This window comes from Carcharhinus amblyrhynchos, chromosome 9 (genome assembly GCF_965287045.1).
Source record: "Carcharhinus amblyrhynchos chromosome 9, sCarAmb.v2.hapA, whole genome shotgun sequence".
NCBI classification, from domain to species: Eukaryota; Metazoa; Chordata; class Chondrichthyes; order Carcharhiniformes; family Carcharhinidae; genus Carcharhinus; species Carcharhinus amblyrhynchos.
Window position 1 is genome coordinate 56,553,506 of NC_137332.1, and position 23,659 is coordinate 56,577,164.

At 40.6% G+C, this 23,659-nt stretch overlaps 1 protein-coding gene across 1 annotated transcript in view; it reads right to left on the reverse strand.

The window, feature by feature from the left end:
- The window catches only part of hmcn1 (hemicentin 1), a 543,993-nt gene that overhangs the window by 59,559 nt on the left and 460,775 nt on the right, over window positions 1-23,659 (reverse strand). The window contains exons 74-81 of the mRNA XM_080195726.1: window positions 17,975-18,102; window positions 16,421-16,577; window positions 13,566-13,687; window positions 9,937-10,101; window positions 9,172-9,279; window positions 3,605-3,742; window positions 2,874-3,008; window positions 322-591 (exon numbers count right to left, since the gene is read on the reverse strand). Of these exons, the coding sequence (XP_080051852.1) occupies window positions 322-591; window positions 2,874-3,008; window positions 3,605-3,742; window positions 9,172-9,279; window positions 9,937-10,101; window positions 13,566-13,687; window positions 16,421-16,577; window positions 17,975-18,102 (1,223 nt within the window). The remainder of the gene's footprint in view (window positions 1-321; window positions 592-2,873; window positions 3,009-3,604; window positions 3,743-9,171; window positions 9,280-9,936; window positions 10,102-13,565; window positions 13,688-16,420; window positions 16,578-17,974; window positions 18,103-23,659) is intronic.

Sequence of the window (23,659 nt, forward strand, 5' to 3'; positions counted from 1 at the left end):
ATTCACAACGATAGAGCTTGCATGCTGCACAATCTGCACATTATGTATGAAAATTGCAGCAGTGATCCATTGATGTCATTAGATCTTCACGTTTCAAGGGCCCCCATGAACAATCATAACGGTTCTGGTGTGCTTGGGAACAAAGTGTTAAGATTCTGCTTTTCTACTTTCCTTGCTTCACTGCTTCATTCATGCCTGAAAACTGCCACAACAAATTGGTCCAGGTGTTTCTTTTAACCTAATTTTATTAATAGTTGAAGAATTCTAAATGCTCTAAAAGCAAAATATAATGTGGATAGCGGAACACAGAACAACACTCACTGTGAACAGTCAGAACCATGACTGAACTGCTGGAACCTGCAAGGTTAGATGCTGTACATGTGTATCGTCCAGTGTCACTAGGTTGGACAAAGGCAATCTGTAGGGCACCAGTACTGAGGATCCTCTGACGAATGCTCTCGGTCACTTGTTCTCCATCTTTGTTCCAGGTGACTTCAGGAATTGGATAACCCTTGACCTCACAGACCATGGTGACTGATTTATCCAAAGCAACAATGTAGTTCTTTGGATGGGGTGTTATAACTGGAGGCACTTAAAAAAGAGAAAGTATTAACTTCAATTAAATTATAGAAATATTTAGGCACAGTACGCAAAATGTTATTATTGTACATTGCAGATCAGGCTCATCTAAATTTTGGGATGGGGTGGGTGGTGAGCACATTTGCAATTTTTCTCACTTAAAGGGCAAATTTTGGAAGGATAAGGTTTGGCATGACACTGAACTGAATTTCTAAATAAATTGAGCTGTTAAAAAAAGATTGAATTCCTGGGCAAAGTAATGTCTCAACAATTAAACGTTCAAAAAGAGTAATTAGTAAAGGTGACAGAGGGTGAGAATGTTATGCCCACTCGCAGTCTCAGGATGCTTACTTATTCACTCTTACCCACTATAAGGTGTGTGCGAATCAGTGAGAAACCCCAGACAGGGAGTATGGCAAAAGCTCACACTCTCTCATACTCTCTCACACACACAAATACTCTCTCAATGCCACACGTGCAACCTTCATTCCCATGCATGAACATGAACACACACACACACACACACACACACACTCTTAATTAAGCATGCACACTCTCACTATATTGCATGCAAGAGGGCCTGCACACAAACACACGCACACACGCTCTCTTAATCCCATGTGCGTGCTCACTCTCTCTCAAACACACCACCTAGACACAGTCAATCCTGCCTGTGCACCCCCTAGCCCCATGTGCATTTATTCTCCATCCTGCTGCGCACACACATACACACACACTCCAATATGAACATTCAATTTCTTTCACTCATTCCTACCATGCACGCACCTGGTCCCAGGCACTCACTCCCGCTCATGAACACATTCTCCACCCTATTGGGTATGTACACATACTGTCCCGTGCACATTCTCTCACCTGCACACATACTGAATCCCCTGCATGCGCACTCTTTCTCACTCCCCCCGTGCGCACACACTCATTCACTCACTCTCACATGCGCACACATTTCTCTCTCCCACACGCACACACAATCTCTCTCTCCAGTGCACACTCGTGTGCACGCATGCACCCCTTCCTATCGCTTGCCCTCTCCATCTCTTTCATTTACGTACCCCCTCACCTCCTTTCTCTTTTTCTCAAGTGTGCCCATCCATTGTCTTCCTCTCTCGTGTGTGCTTGCACACCCCCTTCCTTTCTCAAGTGTGCCCTCTCTTGCCCAGGCATTCCTTTCCTCATGTATGCCAACTCTCTCTTGTGTCTGCAACCTTTCTGTCTCAAGCTCTATCGCTTGCCTCCATGCCTCTTCGCTTGCTCTTGTGCGCTCAGCTTCATCTTCACCCGCTTTTATATATTCCCACCCGCTCTCTTGCCACCTTGTGTGCCCTCTCTTGATCTTGGCATGTGTGCCTAGGCGCATTCTGACTGTTCTTTCAAAAAATGTGACGCAATGTCATACGTTTCTAGAACAATTAACAAAGGAGAGACTTGTATTTATGGAGGTCATTTTCATATTGTTCAGACACATTCTAAATGTTTTGAAATTCAGTCAGTCATTGTTATATGCAACATTAGAAATATACTATTGATCAGATAACTTTGGTTAGAATTGTAGAATGGTTAAAGCGCTGAAATGGGCCTCTTGAGCCCGTGTGGGCTTGCTACAAGAGGAGCTTAACTAGTCCCACTCCCTGCCTTTTCCTGCAATTTGTTTCCCACCAGCCACATAATTCCCTTTTGAAAGCCTTGGTTGAGTCTGTCTTCACTACACTCTCAGGCAGTGCATTCCAGATCGTAACTATTCACTGCGTAAAATCATGTTCCTTGTGTCGCTTGTGATTCATTTATCAATCACTCCACATCACTGTCCTCTGGTTTTTGATCTGGTCATGAGTGGGACCCTTTCTCCTCATCTATACTGTTTAGGGTCCTCATGATTTTGAATATCCCTATCAAATCTCCCTTTTCATCCGCAGTTTCTCCAATCTACTCCTACAGCTGAAGTCCTGCCTAGCTGGAATACTATTCGCTAATCAAAGTTTGTGCTTGAGGAAACCATATAGTATGTCCCAGTGTTCAAGTGTGTTTGGCTCTCAGTTTGACTTTCCCTCATCCCAAGGTTTGCATGCTCAGGGAACACTACACTTTTTCCACAGCTGCTGTGTGTCACTACAAAGAGACCGTCAAAAACAAACACTAACACAAATAATCACCAAAGAAAATTAATAAAAACATTACTCTTGATTTTAATACTTTTAAAAATGTTATAGGTATCTTTTGAGATACTCTGCCACTTCTCAAAATAAGCCACCTTAATAATTACATTTTTTGTAACTTACCCTGCACTCTCAGTTTTATTTTTCCCAAAGCTGTACCAGTTGGGTTCTGTGCAACGCATATGTATGTTCCAGAATCCTTTACTGCAGCACGAGTAATCTGAAGACCTCCATTGGGTAGAACGGTGTAATCTCCTCCTGTATAAACAAAAGCATTGAGGCTTTATCCTGAATAGCACTGAATTACAACACACAGAAAATAAATTGAGCTTAGATTTGTGGAGAAATGTTACCAAAGCATTGACTTTATTGACTCTGGAACTATTATTTAAGATAGAAACATGAAAACCCTACAGTGCAAAAGGAGGCCATTTGACCCATCGAGTTGGCACCGACCACAATCCCACCAAGCCCCTATTCCTGTAGCCCCATTTATTTATCCTGCTAGTCCCCTTGACACTAAGAGTCAATTTAGCATGGCAATCAACTTAACCCGTATATCTTCGGACTGTGGAGGAAGCCAGAGCACCCGGAAGAAACCTACACAGACTCGAGGAGAATGTGCAAACGCCATACAGACAGTGACCCAAGATGGGAAATGGAACCTGGGTCGCTGATGCTGTGAGGCAGTAGTGCTAACCATTGTGCTACTGGGCCACTCTGAAAGATGAAAGGAAACATATCTAACTCTATTAGAAATGTGGTGTAATGTTTACCTGATACAGCCAATCTGCTGAATATTCCCAGAATTCTTAGATGCATTTTTGGAATGACAAATGTTCTGACCATTTTACCTGCTGTGTAAATGCTGATGCCTTCCTTCTGCCAAGTAATAGTGGGGCTTGGTGTGCCAGTAGCCTCACATGGAAGAATAATGGGATTATTCAAAATCACCTCCAGATTGCCAGGCTGAGTTTGAATGAGAGGAGGTTCTGGGTGGTAAATAGAATCACAATTAAAAACACCACAAAATTAGTAATCTAATCTTTTTTTTAAACTGCAAAGCCTTGATATAAAGCACTTTCATATCCTAATATTCATAGTTATCCTATGATCTGTTCTGATCAAAGATCATTGTGCTACATGGTGTATGATCCATAAATGCAGGTACAACCTTTGGAAATTGCTGCCATATTAAACACAAAAGTGCTTCAAAGTAAAATATGGAGTTGTCCAAAACCATTTTCCAAAACTGAGTTTTGAAAGTTAGCTAAATGTGAGTATGGCTATGATTCAAGCACTCTGGGATAAAAATCTTCGGCTCTTCTGGCACAATTCTAATGTGAATCTAGAGGAAGGGGTACCAATCAGGACAACAAAGTAACAAGGTTGCATCCTGGGAGGAAGTGCTGGTGGGTGCAGGTTAGTGGTGTATCTGAGCATGGCCTTGGTACGCCTGCTCTCCCAGATCCAACACCAATCTGCTGCAACTTGTGGCTTCTCTCTTCCAGTAAGGTGTGTCTCTTATGAATCATGAATTTGCTCAATTTATGCAAAATAGATGATTATTCTTGACCCCAAATACATTGGTAGGATCACTGCTGTTACTCATTGGTTGGCAGTTCCTGGAATTTACACTAGAATCAAAGGTCTATGGGTTTTCAGAGCTTATATGGTTTGTTCCAGTTAAAACAATGAGTTTAAACAGCCCACATTTGCTACTAAGAGACATTTCCCGTATCTATCTGTTCATTATTTGTGAAATAATAAAAATTATACTTGAAACAGATTTTGCTGTGAGAATTAAAGAGCAATTTAGGAGGGGAAAATGGAATTTGCATTAAAAAAAATATAATTTTCAAAGCCTTCAAGTGAAGTTTTGATTTTTGTTTTCAGAAACAACGAAAGAGGCCAAAGTCTGTTTCCAAGACACCAGAGTATAAGAGACAACAATTAAATTATGAAATAGGATTCATATGATGCCAAAACAAAGAAAGGATCAAGATTTTGAGAGATAAGTTTTGAGATTCTGGGAAAATTTGAGATTAAAATATTGTGAGAATTCTTGACTGTAAGCATTAAGATTTAGGAAGCTGTATGTGTGTGTGTGAATGCTGAAAAGGAGACAGAAAGGAAGTTTAGAGGAGCAGCAACTACAAATAAAGACAGCATTGTTTAAATAAAGACAAGTTGAGGTTGGGAAATGAGAGAGGATTAACTATCAAATGGCAAGCTTTTACAGGATGTGGAGATGCCGGTGTTGGACTGGGGTGGGCACGGTAAGAAGTCTCACAACACCAGGTTAAAGTCCAACAGGTTTATTTCGTATCACGAGCTTTCAGAGTGCTGTGCTTTCATCACTCACCTGAAGAAGGAGTAGCACTCTGAAAGCTCGTGATTCCAAATAAACCTGTTGAACTTTAACCTGGTGTTGTGAAGCTTTTACAGGAACATGTACATGTTTGGACAGTCACTACGGGTTTGGGGAAATAAACATTCAAGTTTTAGTTAAACAATGGCTAATCTCGAGAATTAAACATTGTTGACCATAAGAAAACATGTACTTGGCATAAAAGAGAAAACTGGGCCTCTTGGAGTCAGCTCAGTGCAAGTTCTAATTGAAGCCAAAGATGAGGCTCAGAATCCAAAGATCAGAGGAGATGATTATTTTTCATTACAACTTGCCAGACTTGACTAAGCTTTATTTTTAAAGTGAGAAACAAAACCTTAATTTCCCCACTGGGGAAGATACAAATCACCTCAAGACAAAAGGTTTGGATGCTCTGTGCATTGGAGATGTGCAATCTACAAGAAATCGATCAATGTAAAGTGAAATGATCAAGAATTGACCAGGTATGGTTGGGTAACGACTGTAATTAGGTAAACAATTTGAAGAAAATGATAAAGAGGGTAAGCCTAGGGAAATCCTTCATCTAGCGGAGAAAAGGTGTTAGAGAATCAACTGTCACCTGAAGAATAAGCTGATATGAATGAAAACAACTGTGCAATTTACAAAGCCTTGATGAGAAACTACATATCATGGAATATAAAATGTTAATAGCTATTACGCTAATGGCTGATATGCAACACCAGTGATGTCAGGTCACATGTCTCTCAAATTCAGTGATGCCTTTGGAAGGAGCCTGGTGCCTTTCTGTCCCTGTACATACTTGTACATAGGTAATAAATGTTTGGAGATTCCAGGATGCGTAATTTTCAGTATCTCTGTTAACATATCTTGGGGCCGTTCTTTGATGATGCTTCATAATGGCACCAGTAAACTAACCGAATTGCAAGAATCCTTAATGAAAATGCAAATGACGTGAAAGTGAAAGCCATTGAGAATACAGCAGCAAGGGAACAATTGTAGCTAAGAATCAGAAGGAAAAGCACCAAATTAGTCCCAAGACAGTTGATTAAAGTCATGGACAGAAGTCCTACCTCTTCCTGACTTCTCTGACCACATGGAAGGCACCAGCCAAACTGCACACTGGCATTGCAGGTAAATGACTGCTTCAGGGTTAACTCAGAAGCCTGATAAACAGCAAATTAGTATACTCATCTATTCCACTGAAATCAGCGTAGATGACATTCTATTAACACAGTGTGTTAATGAGAAAACACAAACCTGCAAGGAGGTTGTTAAGGCCTTCATTTCATATTACAGTCTTTAGAACATCATTATAAAACTGGGTGAGATTTAACAGTCTCCTTCAAGACTCAAAGAAAGTATTGACTCTTTCATTAATGGCCTGTATTTTTTGGCTGATAGTTGTGACCATGCGGCTCTAAAGGAGGAATTCATCCAAAACAATAGAGCAATGGGTGTCCTTGACAAAAGCTTATGTGACTTCTTGCAATTTTTGTCCAAAGAAGAATTAACATTATCCAAAGCAGTTCAATTAGTGAGACAGGCTGAGCTTCAGAAGCAGAATGGAATTTTAATCTGGGGTGATGAAGAACCTTCCTGGAGTCAAACCACTGACTAAGGCCAGTCTGTGAGCAACAGGGGTACCAGCACACCAACTAAAAGCAGACCTAGAATGAAGAGAGGGCAGTACTTTCCAGTGCTTCTGTTGGGCTGTAAAGAATGCTGCACCATACATGCACCATACATGTCATTCCTGCCAAGGGCCGGGACATTTAAAAGCAGCATGCTACAACGGAAAGCCTCCTACTCAAAAATTTAAAGGGAGCCAAATTAGATCGATAGAATCCAGGAAGTAAAAAATGCAAAGGAACATAGTGCATTTCTTGGGTGAGGTTGCAGAATCCAAGGAGATTTTTTGGAGTGCAGATATCAGAGTCAATGGCCATGGAACCAATTTTATGTCGGACATGGAGCAGCAACGTCAATTCTTTCTGGTACAGTACTGTAGCTGAAGCCTGAATTTCCTCAACCATCTATAACTTAACTTCACAGTCCAGGAGGAACCCATCTCAAGGTACAAGGGCAGATGACTGCCACATTTTGAGGTAATGGAAGATAACTTATCGACACTTTCTACATTATTTACAATTAAGAGAGTTCTGTATAAGCCAGAAATGCTCATATAGCTTGTCAGCTTCTTTATTGACCAGTCGCAGGGCAAACCCATGTCAGCCTGGAACAGTTTGAACTAGTCGTCACACAGAAAGCTCTACCCATGCAACCACAGAAGGACATTCTGGATCTTTCATTACTGTTTGAGGAGAGGTTGGACGAAGAAAAGACAAGACCACTATTGGCAACAGTGATCAGCCACAGGCAAAGATTCTGGACATTACATTACCAAGAAAGAGTGGACGGTAACCACTAATGAGTGTGACCAAACTATTACTGAGGAATGTGACTGCCAATCCCTTTGACTATTTTGGTAAAGAGCACCAATGACATAACACACCCTTACTTTCATGAAGGAAAACCAGGAGCAGAAGCTCTGACAATGACCAGTGAAACAAATGTAGAACATAAAGCTGCCTCCCCAAACTCTGAGGTCAAGGAGAAGAGGAAGTGACTGAAACTGCTGATATATTAGCTACTGATCTCACAATTCAGAGATACAAGAAAGTGTAACTTCTCTGAATCTGATAGAGGTAGCAGTACAAAAACCTGACCCATTCCAAGGTGACATTCTGTTCTATTCCAGATGTTGCTTTGATTGCTGAAGCTCTCAAAATAATAATAGCTAGTGAACAACAAACTCAAACGACATGAAAACATGAAAGCAAAGGGTATACAGGCCAAATAACTGCAAGCAAAAAGGCAAACCCAATACAATAATTTTAACTCTTTTATTTGTCCATGAGATTTACTTTTGAATTAAACATTGGGAGTGTACAACAGTTCATTCAGGGTACAGGAATCATTGAATGTACTTAAGCAATAGATCATTTGGCCAGGAAATGAAATTGTTGGATCAGAAGATGGCAGACCCCTACATGTACAAATTTTAATGGAAGCTGACTAAGAAAGAGCAACTTGCAGCATGACCTCAAAAGGAAGTATAAAATAGAAGAAGAAAACGAGAATGTTTGTTCACCATCTTTATGTTATATACCAGAAACACAAATCTCTATCTTCTGATTCAGTTATGTTCCAAAAAGAATATTGAGAACATAGATCTTATATGTCCTTTTAAGAGAGCCAAGAACGTAGTTAGAGAAAGATGCCACTGTGCAAGAAACTATGAGGAGGGTGGTGGTGGGGGTGGGGGCGTAAAGAGAGAGAGAGAGCATGGAGGGGAAAGAAGAGTGTATAAATTGTTTCATGAGAAGAATGAAAGTCCTGGGGGGGAGATATAGTGGACGTAATATAAAGGAACAATAGCTATTCTGCATCTTTGGTGATGTCAGATTACATGTCTCTGGAAGTCAGAGTGGTGCGTCTGGAAAGAACCTCATGCTTATTTGGTCTTGTACATAGTTGCATATAATTAATAAGCATTTGGAAGTTCCTGGATGCTTTGTTTTCAGTGGTGTCTGTTAACACATCCTGTGACCGTCTCTGATGATGCTTCATGCCAGATCCAACCAAAAGTATTCAAAATAAGCTAATTCAATAAGCAGAGTTCTAGAGGTGTGCTTGGAGATCATCAAGGAAACAGTTAATGCTCAACAGCATACTGGCAGTCATGCATCTGCGTAGAACGTTCAAGAGGGATAGATGGGTAATTCTCTCTGTTAATGAGCCGACTGATGTCAAAATATTCATATCAGCGAAGAAAACCTTTTTTGTTCCTAATGCAGTATGCTACATGTTACTGACTTGGTATTCCTTGAACCACTTACATTCTGTCCTGTTATTTGAACAATTAAATGATTTGGCATGATTATGGTACTGTGCAAGGAATAACAATGAACAAACTTTATTTATCTCTTGCACCAAATTACAAATTATTCCTAATAACTTGAAATAAATATAAAATTACTGAGTGCCTACCTTGTACTCTGAGGTTGACTTGCCTGCGTGCAGTGCCGGCAGCATTCTTTGCAATACATGTGTACCTTCCTGTATGACTGAGCTTGGCAGTGCTGATATCGATAGTTCCTGAATTAATGAGAAGTTGCAGCAAAATGGTAAGTTGACAACTCCGATAACTAGTTTCTGTATTTATTTATCATGTGACAAGTAAACCATATTGACATCCCTGTTTTGCACACAGAGTACTAAAAAACTAACGTAGTAATTAAAACACATTTAAATTTCCTGCAAATAGTTGGAAAGTAAAAAATATCTTCCAGTAGGCTGTTTGATTTCTTTCTTCTAATTGTTTCTGTTCATGAACTATTAGGTCTGCAATGAAAATTTCCTCTACTTGCATGTCATACAATGTCCTCAACTTACTGATTAGCAAGACTAAACAATGCTAATAGTGATACATTGGTACAGTCACTGTTAGATAGGGTCTGTGTAGAGAGATCAGCAGATATAAACTTGAATTCTGTGTAGTGACTTAGTATGCAGATTAAATTAAAGGCCCCACATTTTAAAGATATAGAAGTGTGTTGAAGCAAGTACACAGAACACTGGAAATTTGAAAAAGAGAAATACAAGCTGTTCAGCATCTGAAAGAAAGAAGATAGGTTAATATTTATCAGTTCTGATAAATGTTAAGTCATTTTTCTCTTTAGATACTGCTAGACTTGCTGTGCATCTACAGAAATTTGTTTTCTTCTAGGAATGTATTTTACTAAATGCTGTTACCTGTGGAGAGAATACGGTAGCCTTCCCCTCGAGGTGGCAGTTTGACTCCATTCTTGATCCAGTGAATTGTTGGTTCTGGGACACCAGAGGCAGTGCATGTAATAACAGCTGATGACAACTTTGTTACCAACAGGTCGGTAGCTTCATCAGCAATTGAAGGGGGAACTAAACAGGAAAAAAAATTGAAATGGAACAAACAGGTCAGAGCCAGGACTCTCTATAATCAATTTATTCATAAAGTTATAGAAATGCACAGAATAAGATGCTGCCATTTGAACCACTGGGTAGGTACAGCCAAGAAAAAGGTATCTAGCCTTTTAACTTTCCAGTTCTTGGTCCATATCCCTGTATCTACAATATTATGATGCATATCCATGTACTTTTTAAGCATGATGAATATTTCTGCCTCTACCACCCCCCCGCACACTAAGTTTCACACTGAGTTTGTGAGGTTAGGCACTTTGGAAGGAGGAATGGAGGCATAGACTATTTTCTAAATTGGAAAATGCTCAGGAAATCAGAAATACAAAGGGACTTGGGCGTCCTTGTTTAAGATTCTCTTAAGATTAGTGTGCAGGTTCAGTCGGCAGTTAGGAAGGCAAATGCAATGTTAGCATTCATGTTGAGAGGGCTAGAATACAAGTGCAGGGATGTACTTCTGAGGCTGTTATATGGCTCTGGTCAGACCCCATTGGGAGTATTGTGAACAGCTTCGGGCCCCGTATCTAAGGAAGGATGCGCTGGCCTTGGAAAGAGTCCAGAGGAGATTCACAAGAATGAAGAACTTGTCGTATGAGGAATGGCTGAGGATTCTGGGTCTGTACTTGTGGAGTTTAGAAGGTTGGGGGGAGTGGGGGGATCCTGTTGAAACTTACAGAATACTGCGAAGTCTGGATAGAGTGGAGACAGAGAAGATGTTTCCACTAGTAGGAAAAACTAGAACCAGAGGCTACAATCTCAGGCTAAAGGGACAATCCTTTAAAACAGAGATGTGGAGGAACTGCTTCAGCCAAAGAGTGGTGAATCTGTGGAACACTTTGCTGCAGAAGGCTGTGGAGGCCAGGTCATTGAGTGCCTTGATTAATAAGGGAATCGGGGGTTATGGGGAAAATCCGGATCAGGAGAATGGGGATGAGAAAAATATCAGCCATGATTGAATGGCGGAGTGGACTTGATGGGCCGAGTGGCCCAGTTCTGCTCTTATGTCTTATGGTCTTCCCTTCCTTAATTGTCATTGTGATCACATCCTTTCTGTAAATAATGAGAACTGTGTCAAGGATCTGCCATCTTCATGGATGTATGAACCACATACCCCAAGGTCACTCTGCTCCTCTACACTTGCCAGTATGTTACCATTTATTATGTATTTCCTTGCTTTGTTTGTCCTGCACCTCAGAGAACCAATTATTGGCAGACTGCCAGTGCATAGTGACTTACCATTGCTTTAAATCCAAAACATCCATCATATCTGCCCACTTAACCTGTGCATCTTCGTACTGTGGGAGGAAACTGGAGCACCTGGATGAAACCCACACAGATGTGGGGAGAACATGCAAACTCCACTCAGTCACCCAAGACCAAATTCAAACCCAGGTCTCTGATGCCGTAAGGCAGCTGTGCTAACCACAGTGCTTTTACTCCTAACTCTTTCAGAATAACTATGAGCATAAATTTGGGACTATCCAAAGTTAGCAATTTAAATAACTTTGTTGGATGGTTCTCAGACCAGTGCAATTATCCAGCAGAATTTAATCCTCCTTGACAATTTCTGGGTAAATCCTTATGTGGGAACATCAAAAAGGGATGATGGACCCCAGCACATCTTTGGGGTACCCCAAAGTAAAATAATGTAGTAATGAGAAACATACAACTCATTCTTAATTTTTTTATTGATGTCAGTATTGAAATTTAGCAAGCATTTAGATAATACTGAGAACATGCTGAACTAAGTCTCCCTTAAGCAGGAAGCAATATAAAACCAGTGGTATAATTCAAGTGTACCAGTCTTGCATTGCTCTTGGGGGGTTATTCCTCAAATCTATAGAGTAATGAGTTCCACACAAGTATATCATGGGCACTTGTACATGCAAATCATTTTCATAGCATCATAGAATCCCTACAGTGCAGAAGGAGGCATTTGGCCCATCAAGTCTGAACCAATCCCACCCATGCCCTATTCCCATAACCCCACATACTTACCCTGCTAATCCTCTGACACTAGAGTCAATTTAGTATAGCCAATCAATCTGTGGGAAGAAACCAGAGGAAACACATGCAGACACGGGGAGAATGTGTAAACTCCCCACAGTGACTCAAGGTCAGAATTGAACCCGGGTCCCTGGCGCTGCGAGGCAGCAGTGCTAACCACTGTGCCGCCTGACATTTCACAGAATGGAATCCACTGATTTCCTTTAGTAACTTGTCCACAGATTATTTTTACACTTATCAAAGGAACGATCTGAGATATTTTACCAAAACTTCCTCTGTCTGTGCACTATTGTGTGGCTATTGTAACATAGCTATTCATCCCTTCTAAAATAGATGGGTTCAGACACAAAGAACATAGAACGCTACAGCACAAACAGGTTCTTTGGCCCACAAGTTACGCCGATCATATCCATACCTATCAGGCCATAGAACTATCTGTAACTCCCAATCCCATTAAATCCCATGTACTCATCCAGAAGTCTTTTAAAAGACCCCAGCGAATTCGCCTCTACCACCACCGACGGCAGCCAATTCTACTCACTTACCACCCTCTGAGTGAAAAACTTACCCCTGACATCTCCTCTGTATTTGTTTCCCAGTACCTTAAACCTGTGTCCTCTCGTAGCAACCATTTCAGCCCTGGGAAATAGCCTCCAAGAATGCACCCTATATATTCCTCTCAACATTTTATAAACCTCTATCAGGTCGCCTCTCAACCTTCGTCTCTCTAGGGAGAAGAGACTTAGCTCCCTCAACCTATCTTCATAAGGCATGCCTCCCAATCCAGGCAACATCCTTGTAAATCTCCTCTGCACCCTCTCAATAGCTTCCACATCCTTCCTGTAGTGAGGTGACCAGAACTGCGCACAGTACTCCAAGTGGGGTCTGACAAGGGTCTTATAAAGTTGCAGCATTACCTCCCGACTCCTAAACTCAATCCCTCGATTAATGAAGGCCAGTACACCATACGCCTTCTTGACCACATGCTCCACCTGCGAGGCCGATTTAAGAGTCCTATGGACCCGGACCCCAAGATCCTTCTGCTCCTCAACACTGCTAAGACTCCTACCCTTTGTTATTTTGTTATTATTACAGCTGTGTTAAAATATTGCACAAAATAACAAAGCAAACAGCTCCCTGCAGGTATAATGTCGATATTCAGGTGTGAAAGATAGAATTAGAGTCTAATTTTTACATACTTGTAAGCTTTTACTTACAGAAACACATGACAAACACGCATCTCCAAACCCAACAACCACAATTAGCCATCTCCTATATGTAAGCATAAGTGAATTTCTGGTTAATGCCCAAGAACAATTATACACTGAATTAATATACAATTAACATTTTGTCAGAGAAAACTGAACAATTGTGCCTTACAACATGAAGAATCCAACCCATCATAGTCTATCAATACCTACCTTGTACAGTAAGTCTGATAGCTCTTTGATCTTCTCCAGCATAATTAGACACTTTACACTCATAGTGTCCAGTGTCTTCTACCGTGGGTGAGATGATTACAAGAGAACCAGAGGAAAGCAGTCTGCAGGGAAAAACAAATCAGAAAATTAGCTCATTGCTTTAGTTCTCCTTACTGGATTCTTGTTGCAAATTTGCTGATGATCAAAATGAAGTCCTAAGCTTTTTAAACTATTTTTCCCTTCCCACAGGCCACTTAATACATTTAATTTTAGAAAACTACATAAAGGTTGTTTGTCTAGGGCAGTGTTATTTACCCATTCGCTCAGGCTAACAATCTTACTCAAGGCCCACTCACTAACACAATACTTCCTTAATAACTGGCCGTGACATGGTTAGCTCTTTTACTTGCAAAATGGCAAGGATGTCCTAGCTACAGCCCATTAGCCATATGTTGTTCACAACCCTGATAATCCACATTCCACAGGCAGTCAAAGAGTGAATGGTGACTGAGAGGTGACTTATGGAAGAACTAGAACTAGAACTAGAGGTCACAGTTTAAAAATAAGACATTTCCCGTTGAAGATGGAGATGAGGATTTTTTTTCTCCCTCGGAGGGTCAGGGGGAGGCAGTGGCCTAGTGATATTATCACTAGACTATTAATCCAGAAACTCAAGCTAATTCTCAGTTCTGGGGACCCAGGTTTAAATCTGTGATTCCACCATTTTCAGATGGTGGAATTACAATTCAATAAAAAATATCTGGAATTAAGAATCTACTGATGACCTTGAAACCATTGTTGACTGTTGGAAAAACCAATCTGGTTCGCTAATGTCCTTGAGGGAGGGAAATCTGCTGTCCCTACCTGGTCTGGCCTACAAGTGACTTCAAAGCCACAGTAATATGGTTATCAACTGCCCTGGGGCAATCAGAGATGGGTAATAAATACTGGCCAGAGATGCCCATGTCCCATGAATAAATTTTAAAAAATAAACTTTGGAACTCTCTTCCTGGACAGCAATGGAGGCACCATTTTTAAGTGCTGGGAGCATCGTATCGACTGTGGGAAGAAACCCATGCAGATACATGGAGACTCCGTACAGGCAGTCACTCAAGCCAGGAATCGAACCTGGGTCCCTAGTGTTGAGTGGCAGTAATGCTAACGACTGTACCATCGTGTCGCCCAAGAGCAGTGGAGGCAGGGTCAATAAATATTTTTAAGTCAGAGTAAATAAATTCTTGCCAAACAAGGCAATCAAACGTTAATAGGGTTAGGTGGAATGTGAAGTTGAGGCCACAGTCAGAACAGCCATGGTCAGCTAGAACAAGCTCTAGGGCCAAATAGCCTGCTCCTGCTTCTATTTCATATGTTTGTACATGGATCACCATTCTGCTGAGGGCAGCAAATGAATGGGAAATGGGTCATTTTATGAATACAATCATTTCAGACTTCTCCATTAATGGTGCCCAGCAATTAGCTGCAAGAAAATGTAATCAACTCAATGATTAGATGATGTCGGTTTTCCCACCTAATGAGCAGTCTGACAAAAACTGAAAGAGAAAGGTATAATGCAGCAGCGGAGTTAGTATGATAGCTAAATCTATCCAATATTTTATAAGAAAGCAATGTTTTTCCTTCACTTTTGACATTCACAAAAACTTTGGAAAATATAATTTTGTTGCATTTTATCTAACCACAATTTAAAATCCCAATAAACAGTTTAAAATAGTCAACACTGCACAGAGGTAAGTATGGGTAAGATTCACTTTGAATTCACTTCGGTATTTAAAAGAAAATGCTCAGGAGACTTTCTCCGTGATAGGACCCGAATCTCACCTTTTTAATGCTCAGCTCCAAAAGGCAGTAACTCACACAGGGTTAAGGGTTCACAGGCACCTTTGCACACCCTGTTTACTTTCATGTGAACCTGGTCAGTGAGTGATTTGACTATTTCATCAGTTCAAGGAGGGTGGGGAAAGTGGCATAACATCGAAGGGTTGAACCTGAATACTGCCTTTGTGTTGTTCACTTAATTAAGCACAGGACTAGAAGCTATATGTGGGATATCAGAAGATATTTTGCAATAATTCACTGAGTTTATAGTGGAACCCCATTGTAACATTCATGTTACTGCTAGGATACCAAAATGATTAGATTTTTTAAAAATAATTTTACCAATTGGGATAAAGACGTGGTGCAGCAAGAACAGCATTGGATGCAAGAATCTTTATACTTTATTTGGGTGGTCTTGGCTGGATACAAATCAAGAAATTTACCAGTGTACTATGCTGCTACATTAATTGACTTTAGATGGTTAGATTGTACATGTGCGTACCTCATCTTGGACTTTTGTCAACTCATGAATAATTTCTCTAGACATAGTAAACAGAGCATGTCCTTTAAGGGGACATTAAAGGACAAATATGTCCTTTACGTACCTCATTTGAATAAACAAGACACACTAGTTGTGTGGAATATTCACTGGATTGGTTTGGAGACCCTTAAGCATAATGATATGTTTAACCACTAATTAGACCAAAGAGTAGTAATCCTGCAGTATTAGTGCAATGACCTAGCTGAACTGTAGAGGTCAACTAGAGCACACAATAGAGGCAGCTTGGTTCAGTTCACTGCAATTTTGCTTCTGGTGAATCCGTCAAGAGGTTGGCGACTGCCTGTGATTGATTTTTTTTAGATACTTCATAACAAATCACTAAAGTTTGACATCAGTATATTGAAACTGTTTGATAATGCAATAGCGTGTGCCATTGAGTGTTATAGGGACAAATATGTTCAAATATTTTGTTGGGTGATGTCAGGAATCATTATGTTTTCCGATAATAAGATGTAATCACCTGTACATATTCTGATTTTGATCAGTGCTGAGTAGGCGCCCGTTCTTACTCCAGCTGACTGTAGGCTTTGGGATGCCAGTAGCTTCACATGCCAAAGTGGTCTGCACATTGACAAGAACTGTGATATTGTTGAGGTCAGCAGCAATAGATGGAGGAACTAGGAGAGATCAGAGAAGACTTTGTTGTGTGTTGGACAAAAAGATTTCATAAGTATAAAAAGTAGAAGTGAGCAATGTTTGTTTATAGAGATAGATAGCTCAGTTGTAGTCTGAGTTTCTGCATAAATAGGTAACAATAGATACTTGGGGAAATAGAATTTTTTCCTGATAATGAGAACATATACTATGGAGGAAATATTCCCATCCTGCTGGCCACAGGAATCATAGTGGGCGGGGGAGGTGGTGACCACATGAAGGTCTGTTGATATCAGGTGGCATTTTCCGGTTTTGGGGTGAGTGCGACTGGAAAATCCTGCCCTACATGTATAATGGTAATAAAGTCAGATATGAATTTTATTTCCTTATTCATCTGTAGATTCACATTTTATCAAATTTTTTTTGATTACAAATTGCTTGAACATTTACCTTGTTTATATTAAAGTAGATTTCTATACAACTTTAATATAAAAATGTTAATCAACAAAGGATGATATAAACAAAGAAAATGGAACATGGTTCTAAAACAGATAGAAGACACATAACACACAAAAATATGAAAAAGGCAAAGATTGCATCATTTGAAGTGCTTGTAAAACCCCCAGCATTTAAGCCAGTATATTTCCTCTAAAGGACTAATCTTTTATATGTTTTACTAATTATTGTTAGTTTGAAAATGACAAGAATGGCATAAAACTTTTAACATTTGTCACACATTGCTGGGTCCAGATAAAGTCAAGATAGAAAATGTGTTGGAAGAATTCCAGCTTGAGTTCCAAAGTTTGCTTTGCTAACGATGAAAATTAATTGAAAACCTTAACTGATGTCTCCACATCAGATGTAATGGAGACAAATGGCATTCTGTTTGAAAATCAGAACCTCCTTTGTTCAGGTTTAGCAATGTTCAAATCACTCAGCAAGGTGTTGACCTGTTTAAAAAAGATTCCCGGATGTATCAGTAATGGTAATTTATCTATAGGCTGTTGCTCTGCTCATTTCTGTGCAACCTCTAGTCTTGGGCTTTCCTCTTAGTTGCTTGTAGGAGCCTCCTAATTTCAATCTTCTAAGAGCCATAAACAATATGGCTAGGGAAACTGGTACACGAGGTACCAGTGTTTCCCAATGTCTTCCTCATGTGTGCTCAAGGGAAACACAGGTCCTATTCCCAAATAATTTGCTGCTTGGAAGTGGCATTGTCCCTCGAGGTTCACGTTCTTCCACTATCACTACAGAAAATTAGCTGGTTCTGCCACTGGCCATAGCATGCTACCCTGAGCGTGGCATTCTTACCTGGGTCTTTTTCTGCTAAAGAGGAGGCATGGCCATCCCTTGAAGTTTCAAATGACCCTGCTACCAAGTTGTGTCAGTAATTTATGATTATGATATGAACAGTATTTACCGTAGACTTGAACATCAATTCGCTTCCGAACAGTTCCAGCTGTGTTGGTTGCCATGCACAGATAACGACCTGTATCTGTTACTTGAGCTGAGCCAATTTGCAAAGAGCCATCATCCAAGAATGAATACCTAGTGGGGGGGAAAATATTACTTTCATATAGCACATTTTGCAGAAACATCTCAAAATGCTTCACATATAATTAATTACTTTGGGATTGCAGCATCAATTCTAACAATGTTACTCACTAACATTTTGTTGAGGGCCAGAGGGCCATGATCCTTTTTTTGAAAGTAATTAGCCATAGTCCTTATGAATTATCCAATGGCTGCTCTCAAGAATGCTGTATCCAAAAACGATAGATACTGACTGGTACTTGACATTTCTCACACAATGAACATTTTATTTTAGCAATACCACTGTGGGATCTTGGGATTAATTGGCTTAGCAAAAAAAGTGTCATGCACTTCACAAAAGGAGCTTATGATATTTATATTGTATTTTCTACTTTAACAGAGGCATTGTAATGGGAAGGTAGTGTAGTGGTTATGTTATTGACTTAGTAATTCAGTGAAATAAAAATAGAAAATTTTGAAAATAGCCAGTTTGATGGCATTGTGGAGAGAGAAACAGAATTAACATTTCAGATCAAGGACCTTTCTTCGGGACTGAAAGGAATAGAGATTTAATAGATTTTAAGGAAGTGGAAGGGAGGAGAAGAGGAAAAAGAACAAAAGGGAAGATCTGTAATAGGGTGGAGGATGAAAGGGATTAACTAACAAAAGATTTTATGGTACAAAAGGCAAAGGAAGTGGGTCAGTGGCTGTAGAATGAAACAAAAGACTTGCCCAGAGCAGATGTGAATTACCCAATAATGAACAACTGTCTCTGCAAGTAATATCATGAAAAATAAATTTGGTGGTGGTAGTGGAGTGGGTGGGGGCAGTACAGATATGACAGGCTGAAATTGTTGAACTCAGTGTTGAGTCCAGAATGCTGTATAGTGACAAATTGAAAGATCAAGTGCTATTCATCAAAGTTGCATTAAGCCATTAAGCTTCACTGGAACAGATTGTGATTCCAGTGAAATTCAATGCAAGCTCAAAGAACAGAGTCTATTTCAATTTGATTCTCTGTGTGAAAAAATTTTCCCTCATGTTACTTTTGCTTCTTGAGCATTAAATCTTTGCCTTCTTGCTCTTCATCCTTTCATGAGTAGGAAAAGTTTCTCTTCATCAACTGTATCTATGATTTTGAATAAATATCTCCTCTCAACCTTCTCTTCTCCAAGAAAAACAGTCCTAACTCCTCCAAGTTATATTTATAACTGAAGTTGTTCATCCCAGGAGCCATTTTCATTAATCTAGTCTGCATTCTCTCCATTGCCTTCAGGTCTTTGCTAAAATACAGAACCCAGGACTGCACACAATACTCCAGCTGTGGCTGAACTAGTGTCTTGGCAAGTTCAACACAGCCTCCTTGCTTTTTTGCCTTTTTTAAGGCTCCTTTGCCTTAGTGATTATTTTCCAAACCTCGCTGGATTCCGGGGAAGTGCCGTAAGATTGGAAAATGGCTAATGTTACGCCGCTGTTTAAAAAGGGTAGCTTGCAAAAGGCAGGGAATTATAGGCCGGTTAGTTTAACGTCTGTTGTAGGAAAAATGCTTGAACCCGTCATCAAAGAGGAAATAGCGAGGCATCTTGAGAAGATGTTTGATAGAGCAGACGCACCATGGATTCGTTAAAGGGAAGTCGTGTCTGACGAAATTATTGGAATTCTGTGAGGATGTGTCTAGTGCGGTGGATGGAGGGGAACTGGTGGATGTGGTGTTTCTCGATTTTCTTAAGGCGCTTGCTAAGGTGCCGCACAAAAGGTTGTTACAGAAGGTTAGGGGGCATGGAGTTGGGGGTAGGGTGTTAGCGTGGATAGGGGATTGGCTGTCAAATAGGAGGCAGAGAGTGGGTGTCAATGGGTGCTATTCGGATTGGCAGTTGGTGACTAGTGGAGTGCCCCAGGGATCGGTGCTGGGGCCTCAGCTATTTACCATTTATATAGATGATCTGGAGGAAGGAGCCGAGTGTAAGGTGTCGAAATTTGCTGATGACACAAAGATAAGTGGAGCAGCAAATTGTGCGGAGGGTGTAGAAAGTCTGCAGAGGGATCTAGATAGGCTGGGCGAGTGGGCGAGGACCTGGCAGATGGAATACAATGTTGGCAAGTGTGAGGTTATCCACTTTGGTAGGAACAATAGTAGGAAGGACTACTACTTACAGGGCGAAAAGCTGCAGCATGCTACAGTGCAGAGGGACCTGGGGGTCCTTGTGCATGAGTCGCAAAAACCCAGCCTACAGGTGCAGCAGGTGGTCAGGAAGGCAAATGGGATGCTGGGCTTCATAGCGAGGGGGATTGAATATAAAAGTAGGGAGGTCTTGCTGCAACTGTACAGGGCACTGGTGAGGCCGCAGCTGGAGTACTGTGTGCAGTTTTGGTCGCCGCACTTATGCAAGGATATTTTGGCCTTGGAGGGAGTGCAGAGGAGGTTCACTATGCTGACACCGGAGTTGAGGGGGTTGAGCTATGAAGAGAGGCTGAATAGACTGGGCTTGTACTCGTTAGAGTTTAGAATGATGAGGGGGGATCTTATTGAGATGTATAAGATGATGAAAGGGAGGAATAGGGTAGAGGTGGAGAGGTTCTTCCTGCTCAGAAAGGACAGCAGGACTAGAGGGCACAGCCTCAAGATAAGGGGGTGGGGCGGGGAGCAGTTTAGAACAGAGTTGAGGAGGAACTTCTTCACTCAAAGGGTGGTGAATCTCTGGAATTCTCTGCCCGTTGAAGTGGTGGAGGCTACCTCACTAAATACATTTAAGACGCAGGTAGATAGGTTTTTGGTAGGCAAGGGGATTAAGGGTTATGGGGAGAAAGCGGGAAAGTGGAACTGTGCCACTTCAGATCAGCCATGATCTTATTGAATGGCGGGGTAGGCTCGAAGGGCTAGATGGCCTACTCCTGCTCCTATTTCTTATGTTCTTATGTTTTATGCCCCTGTTAATAAAACAGGGATACTGTATGCTTTATTAGCCACTCTTAACCTATCCTGCCAACTTCATTGACTTCTGCACATATAAAGCCAGGTCCTTCTGCCCTTGTGCCCCTTTCAAAGCTGTATTCTTTATTTTTTTTTCTCATCCTGTTCCTATTAAAATGAATCACTTCACATTTCTCCATGTTGAACTTCACCTGCCACTCATCTGTCATTTCACCAAATTACCTATGTTCTTTTGAAGTTCCACTCTATCCTCCACACTGTTCACAATGCTCCCAAATTTTGTATCATCCTCAAATATTGAAATTGTGCTCTGTATACTAAGGTCTAGGTCATTAATAGACACCAGCAACAAACACTAATCCTGGGGAGCTTCATTACAAAACTTATCTCCAGCCCAACATACATCCATTAACCACTCATATGTGTTCTGTCATGTAGTCAGTTTTGTATCCATGTGGCTACCTTCCTTCTTATTTCATGATCTATAACTTGGCTTAAAAGTGTTGTTAGGAATTATATCAACAGCATTGTCCTCAGCAGCCCTCTTTGTTATCTCTTCAAAAAATCTCCAGCATGGAGTTAAACATGATTTTTCCTTCAGAAATCCATGCTGACTTTCCTTAACTGATCCATATTTGTCCCTGTGATCATTAGTTTTGTCTTGGATTATTATTGCTACAAGTTTTCCCAACATTGAAATTAAACTGGTTGGCCTGTATTTGTATGCCTGTAGAAGACTTTGAGATTTGCATTTATGTTAGTTCAGTCTCATTTCATACCCCCTCTTCGCTTCTCTTATTCACTTTTTCATTTCCATTCTGAACCTTCTATATTTAGCCTGGTTCTCCATTCTACTATCCGTCTGACAACTGTCATAAGCAGATTTTTTCTTCTTCATCTTAAACTCTTTCTTTTTTATCATCGAGGGAGCTCTGGATTTGTTTACCTTATCTTTCTCTGTCAAGTAACTATACCTTAACTGTGTTTCAACTCTTCCTTGAAGGTAACCTATTGTTGACCATGTTTCCTGTCAACCTTTGATTTCAATTTATTCAGTCCAATTCCATTCTTAGCCCACTGAACTTAGCTTTCCCTTATTAATTACTCTTATTTTATACTGTCCTTTGTCTTTTTCAGTCGCCAACCTAAACCTTTTGATACAATGATCACTGTTCCCTAAATGTTCTCCGAATGCTATTTGATCCATTTGGTCCATCTCATTCCCAAGAACAAGGGCCAGCAGTGCCTCTCCTCTCGTTGAATTACAAACATACTGCTCTGGAAGTATTTTATGAACACAGTCCAAGAATTCTTGCCCCTCTCTGCCCTTTATCCCACTACTATTTCAGTCTATATTTGAATAAGAACATAAGAAATAGGAGCAGGAGTAGGCCATCTAGCCCTTCAAGCCTGCCCCGCCATTCAATAAGATCATGGCTGATCTGAAGTGGATCAGTTCCACCTTCCCGCTTTCTCCCCATAACCCTTAATTCCCTCGTCTATCAAAAACCTATCTACCTGTGACTTAAATATATTTAGCGGGGTAGCCTTCACCACTTCAACGGGCAGAGAATTCCAGAGATAATTGAAGTCCCCATTATAACTACTCTATAATTCTTCTGCCTCTTTGCAATTTCCTTGCAAATTTGTTCCTTTTCACCATTTGGTGTCATTAGACTACACAAAGCAATGTAATTGCACATTTTTTTGTTCCTTAGTTGTAGCCTAATAATTTCTGTCCTTGACCCCTGTGACATCCTCGCTCTCCAGCACCACAATGCTCTCCTTAATCAGTACTTCAATACTGCCATTCAGCCCCTTTCTTCCTTTCCTACCATTTCTGAATATCTTGCATCTAAGAATACGTAACACCCAGTCCTGAGCATCTTTGAGCCAATTATCTGTTATAGCCACAACATCATATTTTCTGATGAAGAGAGGGTCATCCAGACCTGAAATGTTAGCTCTGTTCTCTCTCCACAGATACTGTCAGACCTACTGAGATTTTCCAACATTTTTTGTTTTTGTTTCAGATTCCAGCATCCATAATAATTTGCTTTAATCATATTTTCATGTGCCAAACTACATCCGTAACTTATAAATTTTATTAATCACACACTGTGTATTCGCATTCATGCTTGTTAATTCTAATTTAGATTTTATTACTTTCTCCCTTACTCTGATCCCACGTAATAACTTACTATTCTACTCTTGTGCTATCTATCTCTTCTCAGTATTTTAATATCATCTCTAATAATTCTCCCTTGTTCCCACACCCCTGCCAATTTAGTTTAAGCACTCCCGAATGGCTCTAGCAAATCGCCCCTTGGGCTATATTTAATTACATACCAACTACGCAGATCCCATCTCCCCGAGAACAGGTTCCAATATTGCAAGATTCTAAAACCCTCTGTCCTACACCATCTCACCAGCCATGCATTCATCTACTTTATTCTCTGATTTAACTGAGTTCTGGTTGGTCAATTTTTCTTAGCTAGCTCATGAACAGAAGTCATGAGACAAAAGAGCAGCAAGTTTATCAAGCCAGGTCATGGGCAGCTCGGTGGCACAGTGGTTAGCATTGCTGCCTCACAGCTCCAGGGATACAGGTTCAATCCAGCCTTGGGTCACCACTGTCTG